We start from the raw sequence: 13,621 nt of genomic DNA, 5'->3' as shown, positions 1-13,621 counted from the left end.
TCCGCTAAATTGGTTGCTAAGGGTTGAGGTTCTTCTTTGGTCTTAGCCATTGTTGACCCTTTTAATGTTTCCAATAAGGCTTCTAATGAGTGCATTATCACGGTCAACTCTGGTGCTGGAGCGATTGGTGTTGATGATGGTCTCGATGGAGGTGATGATGATGGTGGTGGTGATGGAGATGGTGATGACGATGGTGGTGGCATTAATGACGGTGATGCTGCCCGATCACGTCGTTGTTGCTGATATGTCCTTACCATCGTAGTGTTTCCTGTATACATAATAAAATTTGTAAAAATTTGAGGTATACTTTCAGATTTAACATATAGTTTTGCAATTTCAAATTTACAAACGGGTATAGTTTTTTTTTGCTATTTTTACCTGCTAGGCAGGTCTTACTGGTACCAAGGTCAAGGAGGGTGGTCTCGCGACCTCCTTGTCCTAATGCAGGGAATCCTATCCTAATGCGTAATAATACTTATTCTAATGCATGAGTCTTTATAAACCTTAGTTTTTTTTTTTTAAATAATAGTTTAAAATATTTATGCCTAACTATATATAAAATAGAAACATAGTATAATCTGATATATATAACTCAAATTTTTCTAAGTTTCTTTCATAACACTCATTCTCTTAGTAAACATCCTACACTAATTCACAAATTATTTACATTGCTGATGATAAAATATTTTAATATACATGTGCTTTTAATATTTTAAAATACTCTTTAAAGTTAAACTAAGAGAATACTGAGTATTCGAATATAATCATTTTATTATTAATGGGCCAACTTAGTCTATCTTCTCTTTAAATATAATATTTATAGTAAACGATATACATAATATCACTAGGGAAGGTGGTTTTCTTAGCACCTCCCAATGTGGAGAGTGCACGTCATAATTTGTTGTTGCGGGGTTCGCGTATGCGCGGCCCCCACCAAATCTATTTCAAATAGAGCTTCATCACTGTGTTTATCTGTTGAGTTTTATTTTTGATGTGCTCAGGTTCGCGCGGACCCCCTCAATTCCATTCCGATTAAAGCCTCAAACCGAGTGTTTTAACTGTTGATTTTCTTTATATACATATATATTGGTATATATAGTGTGTATGTGTAAAATCAATTTTCGAGCCCATTATTGAGAACTGATAAACGCTAATGGATCATATATATACCTATTGTAATATACAACTTGTTATGTGAAAATCTATAATGCAATATTTGTTTATTATTTTTGCTTTGCTCTCGATTGTACGCAATTCTATTTTATTGTACATGTGAATAATTTTCAATCTACAAGATTATAAATTCTTTTATGGTCTTCATTCGTCTGGGTAAAGTTAATGGGAAGGTCGGCGGGTCGAAACCCCCGCCCGACGCTGTCGCATTTTACATCGCATATGGTATTAAAATTTGGATATGGTTAATATATCATGTGATATATATTCACGATATAATTTAACCGACGCTCCAACGTTTTGTAATGCTATATATATATATATATAACGTATATCATATATTTTATATGACCCGCATTAAGATTTGGCGCGATATGATTTGTGATATAGTTTAATATATGGTTACGATATGATATATCATATGGTTTGAACCTTAATTCATCGCTTGACACCTGAACCTTAATTTAAAATAAAATTATTTCCTCGGCCACGATAATCAGGTTTGGTACGCGCGTCTCCACAATAACACGCCTGCATACTTCGTGGAGGTGATTTGTGTGTCGACAAAAGGTCAGAGCCTATGACCTTGTGGATAGCGATTCAGATGACGTTTGGTCCTTTAGAAGCTAGCGGACTTATGTGAAAGCATTGTTATATAAGAGTTTTTTTTTTTTAGCACTGTTGTTCATGCCCTTTGTCTCTAGAACAGAGCAGATGAAGTGGGCATGGTTTTTGAAACCATGATGTGGTGTGGGCATATTCAATGATAAGTGCATATTGCTATGCTGGTAGAATGGACAATTGCTACCATCTTTTCGATGGAATGGTGTTTAATGGTGCGTTTCCTGATTTTGTGACTTACAATACTATTTTCGAAACCTTTATGAAGGCACGACAAATGGAGGAAGCTGCCAACGTATTTCGCGAGATGACTAGAAATGAGCATGATCCAGATAGCGATAGTTTTACAATGGTCTTAGTCGTGAAAGATCTAAATATAGCCTCAATGGTTTGGAGACACATGAGCAACAAGGGTGTTTTCCCTAGCATGGAGTCTGTCAACACTTTTATAAATACCCTCTGTGACGGTGGCAAGCAAGCAAAAGCACTGAAGTATGTGGAAGAAATGAGGGATCAAGGAATTAAGGTGTCACAGGAAAGCTTGAAGAGGGTAAAGTTATCTGAATCAGACAAGAAGGATACAACTGAACGATCTTCAAAGAAGAGGAAGGAACGTCACTGACGAGGGAAGGCCGTCAATGGAATAGTTATTCAAATTTTAGATAACTTGATTAAAGAGGCACTCTTCTTTAGACAGAGTTCATTATGTTTGTGATGGAAGGCTTTATGTTTTTCGAGTGAACTGCTTTTCCATGATATATTGTCACAGACTTTTGGCTCTTTGTTCTTTGTTTGTAGATCAGGCAACCTTATCTTAACAGACTTAACAGACCCGAGAGTTTGAACATGGCTCTGCTACCAAAATGTAATGCTCTAAATAATTTAAACAACTATTTACTCTAAACAGAATATGAAATCTTCATGAACTTGCTTTAAATTATACCAAAATTCATATATCAAATTAATTGATTTGATGAGAAGTACCTACCTGGGTTCCTGTGGATGAAGAGGCTTCAGAATTGCTCCATCTCTCACTCCCGTTACCAAAAGACCATAAACTCCCAGCCAAACTGAGTACAACCTAGGTACTCAGTCCAGAATGCTTCCCAATTGCTGCAATCTGTTTCCCCCATGCCCAAAAACTTCAGAACAAACAAGGCTCAGTCCTTACTATCGATAACTTCGTATTACAACTTTTCCTCCTCTCAACTGTACTTCCTCCAACCGCCCTCTAATCCTTTTTTTTGCCCCCTTCTCTCAAGATAACCTTCCTTCTTTTAAGTCTTTGTTCACCACCTCCCTCCATCTCTGTATCCTAATTTGATACGTGTTAATTTTATAAAACAAAATCTTATTTGATTTGGTGATTTTATTCGAATATGTAAATTTGATTTGATAAAGTTTATTTATTATTTTAATGAATTAATTTAATTTATAATTTTAATTAATTAATTTCATAAATTTAATTTACAAATTAAAATTTAACATTAAAAACTAACATTTTCTGTTCGTTTGAGGGTTTATCATATATATAGTGCGTTACATACAGGTCCATGCATACATAGCTATCATATGGAGGTCTCGTATGTATGCTAATACTTGTATTTTATTTATAGCTATAGGTGGGTCATTACAGCAACCAACATTTCATTTGTTCAATAAAGCTCCAAGACGAGAAATAACCCAAATCCATACATCAAAATTCATCCATCTCTAAAAACTCTCCAGCAAGGCAAAAGTGCGAAATTCTCTATGATTAGAGAGATCCTAAGTCAAGTGATGATCCAAATGAATGTATCTAACATCAATTTATAGCCTCCTAAGGAGTTCGAATTAGCCTATGGGCCTACATTAGCCCCTAATGACAAAGTAATGTGCAAATAAAACCCCTATTGGTGACAAGCCCACCAAACTAGCTCACAAGTGTAAAAATAAGCCTCACAAAGGACCAAATAATAATATGTACATGTGATGGGGCCCTCCAAAGGCATAATAATATCCAGAAGTGCCATATTGAGGAATAAATTCCTCGAAATATGATGGACAAGGGGGCGGCCCCTTGTTCTCCAAGTAGTAGACCTGTGGTGCTCCTAGTGGGTCTGAGGGCACATAAATGACCCCATGGGTCTCTATAAGAATCAGAGATGCGTGTAGATCCTCTGCAAGGGTCAAAGTGGTGGAATGAATGCTGCCATGACATCGTGTCCTAGGAAACCTGCCAAGAGTGTGGGGCTCTTGTGTGGCCCTGCCGGGCATAATGTACCAAGAACCATCATCCCAAAAGTGGATCGCTAGTAGTCTCTGAGTGTTGTCTGCTACTATGGAGGCCCATGGCTCTCTATGCACACCCTACATGTGCCAATGTGGACCTCTGGGGGTTAGGATCCCATATAGGGAGACCAAACCCAAATGGAAACCATCTATAATCTTGCATAAGATCCAATGTGTCCTGGTGGATTGCAAGCCTATGACTACTCCAATGGAACTTAACTTTAAGAAGTTATGTGGTAGTGCTGCTGGACGTGAATTGGGAAATGCTTCTGAGTATCGTCAACTATGAGTGTTCCCCCAAATATGCTTATGTCCTTGAATAAGCATGGAAGGTGGAACCAAAACAACCTTAAATAAAGGGTGCTCATTATTCAATGTACCTTTGACTTTTGAAAGAGAAATCTAGGTGCCGCATGTCCTTATTCCGTAATGCGCACTCTCCAAGAAAGTGTCTTCTACCAATCTCTTCACCCAAATTTAGCAAATGAAAATCCAAGAAAACTGGTGCACTTCTCGAAACAATCACCTTTCTTGGCATATATGCAAAAGTGGTTAGTAAAATAACGAATTCTCTACCTCCAAGATAGTGCACCCAAAACATGTGTGTAAAAGCTAGGATGAAATATTTATTGCTTTTCAATCAATGAATGTAATCATGATGCACCATGTGCCGTCCTTGTATGATGGGCACTTCTCCTAGAGATATGTGCTTGATCTTGTAGACGGGGCTTAAATACCATGTGTCCCCTTGTAGTTCAAGGCATCCTCCATCAATAATGTGATATATCTCCAAATATATGGTGTATGCCTTGAATATTATGAAATCCTCCCTAGACACACTCCAATAAAACAATATGCATAAAAATATTGAGATGAGGGTCCAAAGTCCAAAATGTGAATCTCGGTTAGATTTCCAACATTGCATCCAAATATGTGAGCTCAGCCATTAAACAGAACTCAAACGCACAAACACCACTTCACTATGTGAATGAAAAGGTAAATCCAAGCTATCAAAATTCACATGTCTTGGTGCGATGTTGCTGTCCATAATGCTTCTGAAAGTTTGATTTGTACTTTGCATTTTGAAGCAGTAACAAGTCCCAAGCGATTTGTTAATTTTAGGTATGTTCTATGCTAGAGCAATTTATTTAAATTTTCGCAGTTAGCAATCACATTAGCATTAAGATAAACTGTAGATAGAACATAAATATAAATACCAGAAGACAAGCCAAGATAAGAGGACACAAGATGTGGCACAAGCCAAGGACAAACCCCACAATGTGTGGGGAAACCCTTGATCAATTCTTCTTTTATGTTCTGAGTTTAGCAGAGAAAGAGAGAGAGAAAGATAGTACATTTACAACAGAAGTCAACACTTTGACTTGTCTAGATCTGAGCATAGATCATCTCCTATGACAATGAGATCAGTTGAAGACATTCTGCTTCAACTGATTCTCCAAGGTGATGGCTTCACCTATTGTAGTGCTGCCTTTCGTCTATTTGCTGCACCTTACCGTGTAATTCCATCATGCTGCCCATGATTTTATCTATCATGCTGCCCATGATCATTATGCTTCATGCTGCCCATGCATCATGCTGCCCATTCATCATGCTGCCCATGATCTTATGCTTCATGCTGCCCATGATCATTATGCTTCATGCTGCCCATTCATCATGTCAAGCTTCATGCTGCCCATGCTGCCCATGATTAATATCAAACTTCATGCTGCTTGTACTGCCCATGCTGCTCATACTGCCCATATACATCATGTTGCTCATGCTACCATATGCGTATATATGTTCATTTGCAGCGGATGCGTTATATATCAGTCTTAGCATATACATAGCAGTGTATTGCCATGACTGTGTTGTATACATGACATGCGTATACATAACAGCGTTGAGTTTTCTACATATACATAACAGCGTATGAGTTTCCATCATAGAACAGTGTATCGATTGTCTGCTTAACGTGTAGAGACTGCGTGGTAAGGTCTTTATTGAACAGCGTATAGATGATGTGGATAAGGTCCAGCGTATCGATTGTCTGCTCATTTGCCAGCGTATATTTGCTGCGGATTTACCAGCGTATATGAGCCTTCATACCCAGCGTATCACTGTCCATTAACCAGCATAGCGTATAACTCATACACAGCGTATCACTCCAGCGTGTATATGAACTCATACACAACGTATCACTGTTATTGACCTGCATTCCTTCTGGACAGCGTATGAACTGCGTGGGTTTCCATAACTATGCGTTTCATATTATGGGTGCTCTCTTGACTGCGTTCATTAGGGCTTCTGGACAGCGTTTCCTTGATGACTGCGGCTATCCTATATCACTGCGGCTTCTTCCGTGTGACAACGGAGCAGATTAGAGCATGCGTGTGAGGAGTCTTCATTGCTGCGGATCAGTGACCAGCGTATTAGGCTACAGCGGCTAGGTTTGAGGTTTCCTCACTGCGGCTACAGCAGCTAGGGCTTCATTACGGTCATTGTAGCTAGGGCTGTAGTTCATCACTGCGTTTATATTACAGCGGCTACCTTCATATTACTGCGGCTACCTTCATATCTATGGTTACCCTTTGTGAACTGTGTGGACAGCATATTAGTATCAACGTTTAGAGTATGGTAAAATATCCTTTAATTGCGGCTGTGGATAGACCCTTCTTCTTGCTGCGTGTTGCTTCTGCGTTTAAGATCTAGGGCATTATTTGCACATAGGCCAACGTATCCTCTATGTGTTTTTCCTTCTCCAAAAACCCAAGACGTGGAGAGGAGATCACACATGAAGAGGATGAGTTCCAAATGACTTCAAATCCTCTTTTATTTATACTAACATGTAGGTGATGATTGTAACGACCCATCTTTAAATACACATATTATATGCTCCTGTATAAAAAAGAATAATAATAGAAATATAATAATAAATAAATAAAAATGATATTTATAAAATAGAATAAAAATCAAGTATTAATATCAATAATTAATTAACCTAAAGTTCTAAAGTTTATATTAAAAAAAAACAAACATGAATAAAGTGAAAGCATACATATCAATGTTATAAAGTTATAAAAAGGGTACGTATAATATGATAAGGTACATATCAAATATTATAAAGTTATAAAAAGGGTACGTATAATATGATAAGGTACATATCAAATATTATAAAGTTATAAAAAGGGTACGTATATGGTTAATAGAGATGTAATAATACTATAATAACCATAACACATTTAAGAGGGTTAAACACTATAAAACCTGAATACTTCATATGAACACCTGTACGGGAGGATGACTCACGCCCTTGAGGAAGCTGTCACCGCAGGAGAAAGCGGTGGAGTCGCTGGTGTACAGGGCGGCCACCGCTACACCCAGCTATAAAACCGCAGATAAGGGGCTGAGTTCGGGGGAAGAAGAGGGCAGGAGAACACCAGGAGCAGAAAATCAGGAGGGCAAACCAGAGGAAGAAGATTGACCATTGGAAGAGCTTTAATCAGTCTGAGGTTCTGGGCACGGGGGCAGTGAGCTTCTGCGAGAAGCTTACTGGATTGAGCAGCCAGGCTCTGCTCAGTCTGGCTGGGAGGAATTGGTTTCCCGGTAATTGGATCAGAGTAACCGCAGCGTCATCAACTACACCGAAGCAGGCAACAGTTCAGGTAGGTGTTCAAAATCCCTTACGGTTACTGTATTTTCAGTTCTGGTTCTTACCATATTTCAGTTTATGATTATTACAATGATTAGACACGACGTTTGGGCTTCTAGAGCCTACGGCCCTACGTAAGAGCTGGTTGGCTTGATAATAATTACATAATCAAAATAAATTCATATCTCCATAAATACTTATTGGAATCGGATGATCTTTAGATCAATCCTACAACTCTCGACGAGAGGGATCCAATAAAAATATCAGCTGCCATAAATAAGCTGACCCACATGGAGTTTGGCCCTAGTTGCCAATTTAATAGGATTTGAATGATCACTCAGGGAAGTTTCCCTTGTCATTGGTGTAATCCCTCTTTCTTCCAAGTTAGTGTTTTGATAAGTCATTAGAAAGAGGGATTATGTCAATCATAGGGGCACCTTCCCCTATTATCATTTGACCCCCCTGCGACTGATTTCCCCAAGGGGCCATTTTGAGTGATATCAAGCCCTGTGATGCTTTCTACTTCAAGCACTTCATGCTACCAAGGAATGGTCTCATTGGTAAATCTGCAAATATGAGGAAACATTGGATGCATAGCCTTAGGACCCCTCTTGTGTAGTTTAGAGTATTTTTTCACCAGCATTGGATTGAGACAAAGCATCACATGTCACAGGCAGAGAAGATTCTCTAGCTATTCACATGTAGGAGATTGAGTTGGTGGAACACCTCATCTTTAGATGTTCCACTTATTATGATATTAGTGTGCTGTTCCATTTGCCTCTATGGGAACTTGAGGGGTTCACACAATACATTCTTCCTCTACCTAGACTAGAGATGCATGACTTTTTTCATGCGGAAGTTGAAACGTAACAAATCCTGGATATTACAAGGACCTCTCTGTGTGGGCCACGTCAGATGGATCACTTCTTTCTTTCTTTTTATCTTCACTGTTGGTGGCAGTAAATAGCGAGCAAAAACTCAACACTTTTCACAGTAGATCAGTGAGATAATGGACTAGTGCTTGATTCTTGACAGGTAGGCCTATCCCCACAAAACTTTTGAGGGCTTTAGTTATCTATCTCAACATAGGGTTCATCTCAGTTCTCAATATGGTTTAGTTACTCCTCTCTGGTTCAAAGCACTGGTTTATCGTCACCATGTTCTTTTGGGTGGCGTTGATTGTTAGGAGTTTCTTTGTGGATTGCTCTTGAGTCCCTCTTAGGGCATCACAGCCCATCCCTCTCATCCTTGGATTCTCCCTTGAGGATATGCTTATGCAATGTGTTGGCTCGTACATGGTTGATAGTACAACATGAACGTATTTATCCTCTTCCTTATTTTTTTCTACCTCTATTTCTAAAGCAGTTGTAAGAGCTCCCTCTTCCCCTGTTCACATTGCACCATCTTCCAACGATGAGTAGTCCTCATCAGGTTGTTGTGAGACTATGCTTTTGATTTCTTTTTTGAATTTTCATTCAGTAGTTTCTCTTCTTTTATTTCTTAACTGCTTTATCTTTTAGCTTATAGGAGTTGCCTTGGTACTCCTACTGTCCTGTTGAGTTATGTTGTTTGGTCATTTGTCTACATTAATACAATTATCTTCTCTTATCATATCTATACTAAGGGAACTTTGAACTACAGTACTCTGTTTTTTTTTTAAAGAAATACATCATATGTTCTTTGTGGAACAAAGAGTTACATCAATCTAACAATTCATTTGGTTATGCTATTGTTACCCTTATGTTTCATTTTCTGTCTTTTGCCGGTTGACATCATTTATTTGTAGGTCCCTTCAGTGATTGCTTCACCAACACACTACCTCTTGCATATCGTGCGTGAAGGAATCACATTTTTAGCTTGTACACAATATGAAATGCCTCCTCTCTTGGGCATTGAGGTGAGTGCCTATTTTGTTTTTAGGTATTTCCACAGTTACATACACCTTTATTTAATGGGCACATATATGGATTGGGTACGGTTGCTACCCTGGTACTTGATACAAAGAATATGTTAAAGCACAACATATCCATTAGAGTTTTTCATTCAAATTCTTCTCACTAAATGTTTGCTGAATTTGTCACTTGGCATTATGTAATTGTTTTTAGTAAAATTGCACACATTTTATTTATATGAGATGAAAATGTTGTAATATGCTGTCAATAATTTGCTGGACTTCATTTTAAACTGTGGATTTGTTTTAGTACAAGTGTACTTCTATGAGTTGATTTAGCTGACATATGAGTGTGGGACACACACACACACACACACACATATATATATATATATTGTTCATAGATTTCTTCTAACTAATAGACATATGTTGCAATTTAAAGTATAGAGATATATTAATCTGAATCAATTCTTGACTGAATTCATACTTGATGATGATATTTAGTTGCTTTTCAGTGGCTGATGTAACATTAAGAGTGAAATGTATTGCCTTGTTCTTGTTTGATATGCTTCAGTTTATGTGCTATTTCAACTTTGAAATTTTCCAGGTTGGTTGTGCAATGCTAGATCTTGATGAACATTAATCCCATCCCTCTCGTGTTAGTTAAAATGCAAGTAGATGTCTATTTCCTACTTTTGATTATTTATCAATGCTTGCTCAAATTTTCTCTTACCTTCTCTCACGAGTCACATACACTTATACAATGTCTGAAAATCTTGAAAATAAATGGCTAAGAGGGGTTTTCAGTAATTTGATAGAAAAATATTTTAATGTCCACTGCTAATCACTAAAGTACATCGAATTGTAATAGAAATGATTATGGCAATCAAGTGGACAAGAAAGCCAATGGAATCTCTAATAGGACACCTTGCATATCTCTAATAGGACGAGAATGCCAATGGGATCTTCCAGCCTTGCGAGTCTCTTCTGTGTCTGATATCGAGGGTCATTAACATTAGATTTGTCAGCGATGGCTGGGATTTTATGACTTTTTGCTTAAACTGATCGTAACTGTTGATAAATGTAACTAGTTTCGGTCTTAATAATTGTTGTACTCATTTCAATATGCATCGTATGTAACAAACAAGAAAAGAAGAAAGAAAAATTATTATTATTAAAGCATGGGTTTCATGCTCATTATTGATGGTCTTCTAGGTAAAAGCATGTTCTTGCTACTTTGAGGGTTTGCTAGGTCTTAGGATTTATTGTCATGAGTCAATGGAGTCAACATCATGTTTATAAGACCCTTCCGGGCAATTTGTATTGTAAAAAGAACTATTTTTGAGTCCAGAAAGTCCAGAATCTCCAAGAGTACAAGTCGACCCTGGGATCGTCAAGTCAGCTTAAAAGGAGGGAATTTGACCCCTTGAGAAGGCTATAGAAAGAGTAGTTCAATTTCATTTGGAGACGCACTCATTAACAATTTCAATCATCAAGAAATAGTTTGATCTGTAGCTAGGAAGGAGCGGAAAAGGAGAGTGAAGGTCTGGAAGAAGCTGGGAGGCAAAAATATCTTTTTTTTGGGCTCTATCTCTCTCACTGAAGTGAAAACTTCTAGATGCACAGAAATATATATATATATATATATATATATATATTAATAATTAATTGACAGAAGATGATTGTTTACATTGGGATTTCCTGGCTTATATATCGCCATGGGCACCCTTTGGGGAAAGGGCATGATCTTATGATTGTGCCCTTTCGTCTAATTTAACCTAAAATTAAATAATAAACCTAAAATTAAATACTAACTAATTTTTTTACATAACATTGCCTTCCTCTCGAAAGAATGCTTTGTCCTCAAAGCATACGTAATGACGGATGTTGTTGACAAAATGCTTCATTCTCCCAAGAAGCGTCTTCTTCGGGTAAGTCCTTCCACTTGATCAGATATTCCAAGATGATCAAGGTCCCACACTTTAAAAGGTCTTGGATTAATCTCTCAATTTCCGTTTTTTGGTGATGTGGATATCGGTATGGCTTGATGTTGACGGGGTCTGACCCTGCCTTGACTTCTATTGTATGCTCAATTTCCCTATTAGGCGGCATCTTCATAGGTAGGTCTTGAAATACTTTTTCATGCTTCCGAATTAGATCTTGTATCTCTAGTGACTCTTCACTGGTCATATTTGCAGATAACATTTCTAATTGGTGACATTGTACTACATAAGCGGGTGCTCCTTTTCGAATCATCTTCATCATTTGAGATGATGATACAATTTGATTCTTTGGTGCTTGGAATCCATGTAATTTGTACTTCTGACCTCCCCATTTGAATTTTATAAATTGTACTTGATGGTTGGCGGCATAAGTACCTAAAGTTCGTAGCCATTGGATACCTAAGACTACATCTACTCCTCCTAACGGTACCGTGAAGAATGGAGACTCTAAATTAAAGTCTTGAATCTGCAATTTGACCTTATGGCATTTCCCCACCTTTTCAATCTTCTTACCGTTAGCTACCATCACTTTCATGTTTGGTAAGGGAAATGAAAAAATATTGAGTCTCTTTGCCATGGTTGCATCTAAAAAATTGTGTGTGCTACCAGAGTCGATGAGAACCACTACGTTGTTCTTCTTTATGTGTCCTTTTAACTTTAAGGTCTGAGGTTGTGATATACCTGTCATAGCTGATAATGACACTTGCGGAATACTTCCGTCATCTAATTCTGGTGAGAATTCTGGGGCATCTTCTGTTTCTTCTATGTCAGAATCTTCACTGTTTGAATCATTGGTTGCTTCACAATTATATAGGTTCTTTGGTTCTTTTCCTTTAGCACATCTATGTTTGGGGTCCCACTTCTCACCACAACGTTTGCATTTGCCCTCTTTTATCCTTTGCATTTCCACATTAGATTTTTCATCTTCACGACGATGTGATGGAACATATCTTGTATTATTTGAGTCCACATACTGGGGTATTCTTTGTCTTGAATATGTTTTTTCCGCTTTTGACCAAAATATTGGTTCGAATTTCTTTTCGGCTGTTTTTGCTTTTCGTCTTGCTACTTCTATTGATGTAATGTCATGCATCTCAAGTTCTACTTGTAAATGGGTTTTGAGTCCTGAGACGTATGACTGAATTAGACGAGATTTTGATAACCCAGGTACTCGTGTTATTAAGGTCTCCCATTCTTGAGTGTATTCGTCCACACTTCCTTTTTGTCGTAATTTGATGAGTTTTGAAAAGAACTCTTCTTCCTTTACACCTTGGAATCTTTTAAAGAATGCATCCTTAAATTTTCTCCAACTAATGACGTGTGTTGTCTTTTTCCACCACATATACCAATTATATGCTTCCCCTTCCATTTTCATGGATGCGTGTCTGAGCTTTTCGTCATCATCATTGATGTCATATATCTCAAAGTATTCTTTTGCTTTATTTATCCATGCAACATTGTTTTTTTCGTTTCCATCGAATTTAGGCATCTTGACTTTTGCCCTTCGCTGGTATGTCGCTAATGGTTGAGCGAAAAAGGGGTGTTGATTGGTAAAGGTATCCCAGAGTTGCTTGTTTGTAAGAGTCACGTTACTCATTTCTTGGTGGGGTGTCATTGATTTTTTTGGGGATTCAACTTTTTCATGAAAGTCTGTTGATTTCGTTGAATCTGATGAGTTGTGCTCTTGATTTTCTTGTAGTAGTTGTGCGGGTGTATAATTCATCTTTTTACACAGAAGTTTCAGTAATGTTAAGGTCTCTTTGAGATCTACTTCTGTATGGACACGGTGATTTTCCATCTTTATTTCTATTCGATTTGTCGTATCCTGAAGACTTTTGATTTCATCAGCCTGCCCCTCAAGCTTGATCTGGAATCCATCTAATCTTTTATTGACCTCATCGTTGTTGTTATTTATCTTATGCTCCGTGTTAACCAATTTTTTTTGGAAATCCGCCATTGTCATTGTCGACATTGAGCGAGTTTGTGGGGGCATGTATTTATCTGCCAGCTTAA

General features: G+C 37.7%; 1 protein-coding gene across 1 annotated transcript in view; it reads left to right on the top strand.

The window, feature by feature from the left end:
• The window catches only part of LOC149169222 (AP-3 complex subunit mu-like), a 167,614-nt gene that overhangs the window by 128,346 nt on the left and 25,647 nt on the right, over positions 1-13,621 (top strand). Inside the window, exon 3 of the mRNA XM_089425118.1 lies at positions 9,501-9,611. Coding sequence (XP_089281244.1) covers positions 9,501-9,611 — 111 coding nt within the window. The remainder of the gene's footprint in view (positions 1-9,500; positions 9,612-13,621) is intronic.

Source organism: Pinus tabuliformis, chromosome 4_2, assembly GCF_031772625.1.
Source record: "Pinus tabuliformis cultivar Carrire ecotype Pingquan chromosome 4_2, CPIR1, whole genome shotgun sequence".
Classification (NCBI taxonomy): Eukaryota; Viridiplantae; Streptophyta; class Pinopsida; order Pinales; family Pinaceae; genus Pinus; species Pinus tabuliformis.
The sequence above is the reverse complement of the archived record's forward strand: the minus strand, read 5'-3'. Positions and strand labels throughout refer to the sequence as shown.